The sequence below is a fragment of the Azolla caroliniana genome, unplaced genomic scaffold, assembly GCF_043228905.1.
Source record: "Azolla caroliniana isolate FFs.n. ecotype wild unplaced genomic scaffold, voAzoCaro1.0.p SCAF_11, whole genome shotgun sequence".
Taxonomy (NCBI): domain Eukaryota; kingdom Viridiplantae; phylum Streptophyta; class Polypodiopsida; order Salviniales; family Salviniaceae; genus Azolla; species Azolla caroliniana.
This window is the reverse complement of record NW_028230446.1, coordinates 15,822,309-15,832,494: the sequence shown is the minus strand read 5'-3', so window position 1 is coordinate 15,832,494 and position 10,186 is coordinate 15,822,309. Positions and strand designations below refer to the sequence as shown.

The following is a 10,186-nucleotide window of genomic DNA, read 5'->3' as shown; positions in this document are numbered from 1 at the left end:
GTAGAAATGAGAACCAAAAAACAGCGCCTTTTTCTTCTTCGTGGTCTTACTCTCTTTTTTTTAATTTCCCGCCTAAAAAAAGTGCATACGTACATACGTATGCATGTATATTTTAGGACAGGTGGCAATGTAATAATGTATGTATATCCATAGATGTAGGTGCGTATGTGAGTATGCTATGTGGATTTTTAACATAGAGATGCATCTCATGACTCGGGGTGTTATGTATATATATGTATGTGTGTGTGTGTGTGTGTGTGTGTGTGTGTGTGTGTGTGTGTGTGTGTGTGTGTATTTTTCACATAGAGATGCTCGTGTCTATTATACACCAAATCATAAACAGGGCTGGTGAGGGAATCGCAGCCACTGACAAGGGCTGCTGAGGGAATCGCAGCCACTGACAGTGCAGGTCGCTCAGCTGATGGTGCGTGCGATCTACACCGTCTGATTTGGATAACAAAGAACGCGCGAAATAAAATCTATCAGAGGTCGCCCAACTCCGACATTTTAACTTTAGCTTCTTTGGTCTCTTCTTTAACTTGTTACTTTTTCAAGGTTTCGACGTTTGGTTTTGGGATTTTGGCAACTAGTAATTGATTCTTGCATGTATATTAATGTATTCCCCCCCATCAACAAGGAAGAGATTAATATATGATTGATTCAATATGTGAAACTTATCGATCAATATATGTGCTACATATTAATCACACTATTGGCAATACAACAAATTAATCACACTATTCCCTTAAAAACGCAACACTAACAAAGAGGTTAACAAATTTTGCTTATAAGGTGAGATGAGAAGTTTACTAAACAAGATATTTGTGACATAATCTATGCAAAAAGTAATATTTGTCTAAGCCTAATATAGCATACGAAGATCATAAAAGAGCTATATGTATGACATTACATAGTATTTTGTAGATATAATTAGAAATCTATGACTGAACCTTATTTCACTTAGTGGAATCTGTTGCTCAACCCCAAAATGTTTTCTTCTTTTCATATTTCATCTATCTAGTCAATGTTGTACCTCTTGTTACATACAAATGAACACAAATTCAATCTTAATATATCTAAGTTGGGATTTAAACCTAATGACATTTCTCCTAAGGTAATAAAGTTGACCTAATAAGCCTCAAGTAACAATAAGTAATCTAGGACCAATATTTGTCAAACTACTAGTGGTGCTATAGTATTTTTCAACTTGAAATTTTTTGTCAAGTAGTCCTAGAACAATTGAATACTAATGATTACTACTTGTGTATAAACTCATAATTGGTGACCTTTGTATTTGTTTCAAGGGTCCCAAAAGAAAAAGTCGTTCATAAATTGGGAGAGCTTGACCCTTTACAAAAGGTCATGAGAACTAAGATCAAATCGAGAAAAGGACACTCAAACAACTAGAACATGGTGTCTTTTCATAAGACACCGTAATGGTACACTCAAAACAACTAGACACATGTGCCTTTTGTTTTTAGCATCGGATGAACATTCAAGTTTTTCCATGTTCCCTTGCTTTTTGCTTGCTTGAAAGGTTTCCAAGTTAGGTTTTGCCACTAGACACCAAGATTGTCATTTCGAAGAAACACTATTGATCATTTACTTTTCCGTATTCCTGAGTACATAGATGAGCAAGCAAGCCATATATGAATTTTTCCCATGTTCCCTTTGCTTTTTCGCCTCCTTGAAAGGTTTCCAAGTTAGGTTTCGACACTACGCACCAAGATCGTCGTTTCAAAGAAACACTATTGGTAATTTACTTTTCATATTCTTGAGTACATATATGTGCAAGCCATATATGAATGCATGCCACTACCATAACATCATGTCTTTTAAAAAAACACCCACTTGAATAAGCACATATTTACAGATTTTTTTACCGCCACTTTGCATTACCAGCAACAGTGTGTGAACAATATATATTGCAAAGAATTATACATTGCTTCGCCTTTGTAACATCAAGTAACAATTGGGATGTTAGATGAACTATATTTTTGTTTATCCAGACAACCCTTCTCTTTGACTTCAACTTTTACAGCTCACAAGAATAAATTTCCGCAACCAGAACATTGGCTACAAAACTTGCTATAGTCGGTCCATAAATAATGTTGTTACCTATCCTGAAATTTAATCTTTTAGTAGCCATATCCTGCAAAAATAGTTTCCTGTTAGAAAACATGTCTATTGTATGATATGGATATACATCAATATAGATCTATCACGTCCCTAAAGCACCGCGTTCAGCATACGAATATAAACGATTGTGTATAATATGAGTTTATAGAAACATGTAAGTGTAAATATAATGCACAAAGGAATCCATTCACAGATGTGGGTATATGTCATGTATAAGCAAGTAGATAAGGATATATATCATACAAGCAAATTGCATGCACTCCTTAATCAAGTGTGAGCATCTAGATGTACATCAAACATCAGTCTTATTTCTTATTTAAGATATGCATGCAATGATTCATATCAGATTTACCTGAATTATCCATGGGGTTACCAGCTGGCACACTGGGTTCAGGTTCTTTGATTTCCACCACCACATGTAACGTAAGGAATGTCTTTGCCGCTGAGGCAGCATGCTCTAAGCAGCACCTGACTACCTGAAGCAGGAAAACATCAGTTAAAATGGAATCCTTGAAAATCAGCACAGCCCATGTCTACATACTCCCAAATATGCATCATATAATTTCCCATATAAGGAATTTCTCTAGCGCAACCCAATTTTTAACTCTAGCATTATCACATAAGATCATTTCACCGCCATAGCCTCCGCCCACCATAGCTTCCACCACCGTCACCATCACCACTGTAGCCTCTGCCCCTGTCATGATTTGGTGTTATGTATATACATATATGTATCAGTATGTATGTGTCCTATCTATCTATCTACATAACGTATATGTTTGTGTGTCTGTTCAAGCGAAAATACATATTTATGTGACTTGTGTGTTTGTGTATACATATATACATATATGTATGTGTATGTGTTATGTGTATATATGTATGTCCATTTGATGACTCGTGCTAACTTGTTTTGTCGTTCCTCGGATGGACGACCACCCGGTAATATAAACATTTGCAATAACTCATTAACTACTTGTTTTCCATTGCACCTTCATCCATGTGTCATGCTAACAATAAGCTGCACATATGTATCCTTGTATATGTCTCTTCGAATGCAACAACTTTGTGCGATCACATTCACATGACTCCTACTGTTGTTTCGTTTCCATCAAACCTCGATTAATATGTCATCATATATCATGTGTGTGTGTGTGTGTATATACTTGACTATTCTAACTTTATGGAACTATTCAATCATATGTGTTGATTCATGTTGGGGATTTGTTTTATCTTGTTACAAACTCACTTGATACAAGTTTATTGTTTATATAGCTAGACAATGGCTAATATTGGGCTCATGCTCTGAACACATAATTTGTTCCCCTCGTGATATACATCCACACAACAAGCATTTGGCACAAAGGCCAACCCTTGTAGCATGTCTTTGAATGTTGCCTCTCTTTGCTACAGGTATACATCACGTCAAATGTACAAGAATGTATTACATCTCAAATCTTCTTTGATATGTGATATTGTAGCATGACTTTTGCTCTGGATATAGAGTGATATATCCATGAAATGATGTGAATACTAATCATAATTGCTAACAAAAACACATCAAACAAGTTCTCAACCGATTATTTTGCTTTTTATTGATTGTGGCCATCGTTGCATTTTTGGATTAGAGCTGAGATGAACATTGAACATTTTGTGTTTCCCATGTCTCTTATGTCGTGTTCGATGTAACAACGCAAAGACTCCCACTTGTTCGTCATGAAAATATGATGTCACACTAAGTCTACTAAGTTAACATTATTGTAAAATATTATTTATGCGATGCGAAGCAAAGAACGTCTCTTATTAGTGATGTGGAGCAAAAAACAAGTGCATGGGTTGAAAGTAGAAACAAAATAACACTTGGCCAAGCAAGTTTTAGACCTAGACACTTCATCGAGGATCATTAGGTTACTTTAAGAGTGGTTATAGAAGAAAACAAATACAAGGAGTTGTCTATTGTTGTTTACAATACCACAAAGTGAACCCGAAAATAGAATAGTGGAGATCAACATGCCATTGATGTATCAAGTTGGTATTTTGTGATTACTTGAGCAAATAAGATGACAACAAAAAAACAACAACGTATGTGTGCACATACACACATTATTGCTTTTGTTATGTTTGATTGTCAATCAATTTGATTAAACATGTCCCATTTGTATGCAATTTCACATGACATCAAAGCTATAAAATAATGCAACAATTATGCATCGAATGACTATAACATTTGGGTTTACGAGAAATGAAAACTTACCCAAACTCATTCTCTTAGTAAATAAACATGGGATGTATTTTCTTTCCATTTGTTCTGATTTATTTTTACTAAATTGGAGTTGAAAGAGTGTCAGGATAGTTTTTCTTCCCCTTTATCCTAATTCAAAATTCTTATGTTGGAGTTAAAAGAGCATTAAGTTTAGGAGGGGGGGGGATCACGTGCTATGATAGAGGTAATGTTTTTAATCGCGAACCCTACAATGTAATGGCCATGGTTAGCTCGTGTGCATGGGTTATGATCGAGGGCATTACAACGATGATAATAAAGTCTTTGAAATTTATCATGTCATTGTTGTTTTGCAACATCGTATATTGTAAGATGAAATATTGCTAGTTCATTCTCATAATGGGTGGGTTTGATACTTCAATATGAATAAGATCGATGCAATTTCCCAAAGGATGATATCAGTGAAGCCATGGCTATCAAGAATCAATTGCTTGGGAACAAAGAGGTGCCAAACTCATTACGATGAAGGGGTCAAAATGGTTATCAATACATTGGCCACTATTTGATCAATAAAGTACATATTCATCGTAAAAAGTGGGCTAAAATGGGGACAAAATAACGGGTTTTCTACACCTCCAAAGAGGACCATCTAGAATCATAGCTTCTTGCACAATAATTATCTCCACTTGTTGTGGCATATCATTCTTGGATTTTTACAAGTGAAGTATTATGATGCCAAACAATGCATTAGAACATCAACCAAGAGAGCCTTTGATTATGCATATTGTACATGTTTGTAAGTCCATGTACCATACTCTACTACAATGCTCCATTGTTTACCATATTTGAATTTGTCGTCTTCATGGCTTCAACATGTAGTCATTTTTAATCACATTTGCCACGTAGTTAGCACGAGCACACTCAATTATAATGTTCATTAATTAAAAATTCTTGGACATTGAAACCTGAGAGTCACTATAACCTCCACAAACATTACTTGGAAATGTCTCATGGTGGTTCTATAAGAAAGATGGCAAATGGAATATATGTCATTGTGGTTATCACATGCATAGACACCTTGAATGAACCCAACGCAACGTTGGATCTTAAGAATGCGCAAGGTGATTAACTATCAATACCTTTCTCGATCGTAGCCTGGTTGAAGAAAACCATGGAAGGAAGAATAATAAAATGGCAAGTGGAATGGTTGGAAAAGGCAAGGGAGAGAGAGGAGATTTCTTTGTTTCATTGGAAGTGACCAACACGTAGGTCCATTCACAAATCATACAACGAGCTTAAGGATTCCTTTGAAAGGTAAACCCGAAGCCATGCATACATGAGAAACAATAAAAAACTTGAGTTTGTGCACACATTAAAAACACATCTAAAATCATTTGATCGAAGCAACAAGATAAGAAGAAGAAGAAGAAGAAGAAGAAGAAGAAGAAGGAAGAAGGAAGAAGGAAGAAGAAGCTTCTCCATCGTATTTAAATTTTGAGGAGATGATGTGATGGGCGGCCCATGTGTGAAACCGGACGTTTCTGCAAAACCCTAAAAAACTCGGTTTCTGCATCAATGGCTTTTCCCTCCTTTTGATTCTCATCGTCTTCCTCCAGCTTCCGCAGACTCCAGGCAAGTCTCTCTCTCTCTCTCTCTCTCTCTCTCTCTCTACCCCCATTAACACCCATTTCTTACTGTTTCTCTTGGTTCCTCCCCGCAGGAAAAGAATACCTGCCTTTTTCTCTATGGCTGGCCTCGCTCCCGACGGTTCTCAGTTCGATGCTCATCAATATGACAGTAAAATGGACGCTGTGTAAGCTTCTATGGATTCCTTATCTCTCCTTTGTGTTGCTGTTTTTGTATTAGTACATGTAATTCTCTTTGGCGTCGTCTTTCACCTCTCTGTTCTTGCGATGGGACTTTGTTCTATGTCCGTATCGTCGTTTGGTTATATCCTTGTCGAAAGAGCCTCTCACTTCGTTTTCGCTATGACTAGCAGCTTTCTATTGCGATGATTTTCCCTTGTGCCGTTTTGTTTTTCGTATGTCTCGATTTATTTTCTTACTGTTCCTTTGCACCGATTTTTATTGTTTCTAATGTCGATATATTATTATGAAGTTATCTGATAATGTTTTCATTTTCTTCTGTTTTATGCTTTAATGATTTTTTTATGGTTCTCGACAGGCTTTCTGGTGACGGAGATGATCTCATATCTACCTGGGATGAGGTGAATGAGAGCTTCGATTCCATGAACCTGCACGAAAATCTGCTCAGAGGAATTTATGCATATGGTATGTTTCAATACTTATCTTTCTCTATAATATGTGTTGAGTTTATGATTTTTCTACGCATGGTTAATCTTCTTGATATGGATTGTTCACGTATGTCTTTGGTTTGACCTGATTACATATTACTGGTGGATGTGATGGTTGTACGTGTTATATAGTTATGGTCATACTTGTGCGAATAAATTTGAAGTATTATTCTATTTGATATAAATTCAATCATGCTGAGTAGATAAGTGTTTATATTTCTACTGTTTGATTCTATCCGAAGTTTAGGTGTGGAGATTAAATGAAATTACTTTAATATAAAGCTTATTAGGTGCATGATCTCAATATTTTTTTTTCTTTAATGTTTTCGGGTATGCTTGAATAAATTATTTTTTGTCAAGAATTCGCACTTTAACCGGACTTGATTCTACTTGATAACAATGAAGCAGTTTAATTTCATATTATCTATGGCTTTTACTGTTGGGACTCTTATTCTTTAGAGGACAATTTTGTTCTTGATTATTCAATTGAATACTTGTGTACAGGGTTTGAGAAACCATCTGCAATTCAACAAAGAGGCATTGTTCCATTTTGCAAAGGTCTTGATGTCATTCAACAAGCTCAATCAGGAACCGGAAAAACTGCAACTTTTTGTTCAGGCGTGTTACAACAACTGGATTATAATCTACTTGATTGCCAAGCTCTTGTGCTTGCTCCCACTCGAGAGCTAGCTCAGCAAATTGAGAAAGTTATGAGAGCACTAGGAGACTACCTACAGGTTAAGGTTCATGCATGTGTGGGAGGGACCAGTGTAAGAGAGGATCAGCGTATTCTGCAAAGCGGTGTACATGTGGTTGTTGGCACTCCAGGAAGGGTTTATGATATGCTTCGGAGGCAGTCTCTCCGTGCAGATTATATCAAGATTTTCGTCCTTGATGAAGCTGATGAGATGCTCTCACGTGGCTTTAAAGATCAGGTATGGGTTGTTTAAATTTGTCTTTTGTAAACACAAATCAATCTGTTTTGCATTGGCTTGTGCAATTTATTTCACATGGTATACATGACACAAATACTGCATCTCATATTGTTCTTTTCACATTGCTGAATGCAGTCATCTCATGGTGTTTCTATTTCAGATTGATAGTACATCTATGAACTAATAGTTGTTTGCTTAATTGTTTCTCAGATATATGATATCTTCCAGCTGCTTCCTTCGAAAATCCAGGTTGGTGTTTTCTCTGCTACAATGCCCCCAGAAGCATTAGAGATTACGAGGAAATTCATGAACAAGCCTGTCAGAATATTAGTGAAAAGAGATGAGTTGACACTAGAAGGTATCAAGCAATTCTATGTGAATGTCGACTTGGAAGATTATAAGCTAGATACACTTTGTGATTTATACGAGACCCTTGCCATCACTCAGAGTGTCATCTTTGTCAACACACGCCGAAAGGTTGATTGGCTGACAGACAAGATGAGAGCTAGTGATCACACTGTCTCAGCCACTCACGGAGATATGGATCAGAACACTAGGGATATCATTATGAGGGAGTTTCGGTCAGGGTCATCTCGGGTTTTAATCACAACGGATCTTTTGGCCCGCGGAATTGATGTGCAACAGGTTTCACTCGTGATCAATTACGATCTTCCAACTCAGCCTGAGAATTATCTCCACAGAATTGGGCGCAGTGGAAGGTTTGGAAGGAAAGGAGTTGCTATCAACTTCATTACTAGAGACGATGAGAGAATGCTTCAAGATATACAGAGGTTCTACAATGTTGTCATTGAAGAATTGCCCCAGAATGTTGCTGACCTCATCTGAGTAAACCCAGAGAAATGTTTTTTACCTGGGGCGTTTTGATGCTTTAAAAATACTCGGTTTACTTTGTGTGTCTGTTAATGAGTAATGACCAAACTCTGAACTTCTTTTCTTATTTCTGAATTCGTTGTCTACTGCAATTTTTTTTCACTGTACTCGGAATTTTTATCAGGGAAATGAGATTTTTGAGTTATAAGTTGTCCCAGATCTTTCCAGTTTTTGTAAAGTACATATGCTGTGTTAGGATTCATGTTTTTGATACTCTATAGTCTTTTCAATTCTACTTTATAAGAAACAGAATCAAAGCTTCTTGTATGTTAAGGTAGTATGAAGTCTGATGGTAAGGCTCTTCGATAACCTGTTTTAAACTCTTTGAAATTGTAAATGCATTTTATACTTCTTGGTGTGTCACAATGAGAAATCAAGGTAAAAGTAAATGGGTGAAGCACTATATGTAGTCGTAAAAGTGAGGTTATTTCAATGTAGGCGTGTTCACTGCCAGAAGTGTATTTATAAATTGTATATAACAAATTGCTTGAGATTTTGTCAGTGTTCATAAATACAACTATGTACTCTTCATTTTTCATGCAATACACTATCGAGAGTGTTTTATTAAAATTGTCTTCATTTTTCATTCCATATTACAAGGGTAATCCATGATAGTAGACGTTGCAATCAAATGTTGGGAGGGGGATGTTGGTGTGGTTAATGATTGTTGAAAATATGGGCACAACAAGTTGGCTTGTGATAAAAGTTAAACCATTGTAGGAAAATAATTGTTCTTCTTTGTGGCCCAATGCAAGGGTGTAAGATCGAATAGAATAACAAATTCAAGTAGTTTTTTTTTTACATCTATGGTAGTTTTATGCTTTAGTTTCATTCAATTCTAGGAAATTGATGTGAGAATCTCAATGGACATTATCCGACCTTGACTTTAAGGGGATATCAATAGAGAAACTTTGTAAGCGAGCAATTTGGGATGTTTTTAATGTGTTCCCAAATACACTCAAGAGCTGCTGATATATATCGAGGAGCAATTGTGTCCAATTGTGATTCCCTTTTCTCATTTTGAAATGAAGAGCAACGACTCAAGGCCAATGTCTTTCAAAAATATTTATGATTTAAGTGACTAATTCTTGCCCATAATGTTTGGTTTATGATTGCCTGTCTAGATCAATCACAAGCAAAACCAACAATGAATATAAAGGTCTTCCAACACACTCAACTTTAGTGCATCTTCTAAATGATTTGCTAAGAGTGTCACGTAGTCAATGCATAGTGAAAGTAGGATGATTGCATTGTCAAATGTTTGTTCCATTATTTAATGCATAAACCTAGTAGATAGTTATATTTTTTAACATCCATGGGAGATTGATTGCGATCCATCAGAGTTTGTGGGAGTAGGGATTCATGCTTAACACCACTAATGGTAGTGAAAACTCCTAAAGTTTATTTCCATCTCTCAACATAATGTATAATAGATAAAGAGACAAATTTTTTTATATGTTGGGTTACCAAATCAATGTTTTTTATGTAAAAGAATGGGACATTTAGCTAAGGAATGTTCCTTGTCAAGGAAAGGGCCGATACATGTTGTAAATGATGAGCCGCACTTGGGCTCAAGTTGCCAAAAAACACATGATAAAAAAACCAAGTCATGATATATTCTGTTGAGAATCAAGCTAAACTTGGTCTAGTGTGTGAACTCACCTTGAGAGTGAAGAGACACTCCAACGG

General features: G+C 36.2%; 1 protein-coding gene across 1 annotated transcript; it reads left to right on the top strand.

The window, feature by feature from the left end:
* Positions 1-6,077: 6,077 nt before the first annotated feature.
* Positions 6,078-8,564, top strand: LOC147857998 (eukaryotic initiation factor 4A-9). The gene is made up of 4 exons (XM_087327039.1): positions 6,078-6,170; positions 6,542-6,648; positions 7,176-7,606; positions 7,817-8,564. Exons 1-4 carry the CDS (start codon positions 6,103-6,105, stop codon positions 8,450-8,452), a joined length of 1,242 nt encoding a protein of 413 aa, XP_087183165.1. The 5' UTR covers positions 6,078-6,102; the 3' UTR covers positions 8,453-8,564.
* Positions 8,565-10,186: the final 1,622 nt, after the last annotated feature.

Excerpts from the sequence above, each read along its gene's own strand:
- LOC147857998 (XM_087327039.1), top strand. The coding sequence starts at position 6,103 with ATGGCTGGCCTCGCTCCCGACGGTTCTCAGTTCGATGCTCATCAATAT. Across the intron at positions 6,649-7,175 it reads CAGAGGAATTTATGCATATG|GGTTTGAGAAACCATCTGCA; the intron begins GTATGTTTCAAT and ends ACTTGTGTACAG. Across the intron at positions 7,607-7,816 it reads CACGTGGCTTTAAAGATCAG|ATATATGATATCTTCCAGCT; the intron begins GTATGGGTTGTT and ends ATTGTTTCTCAG.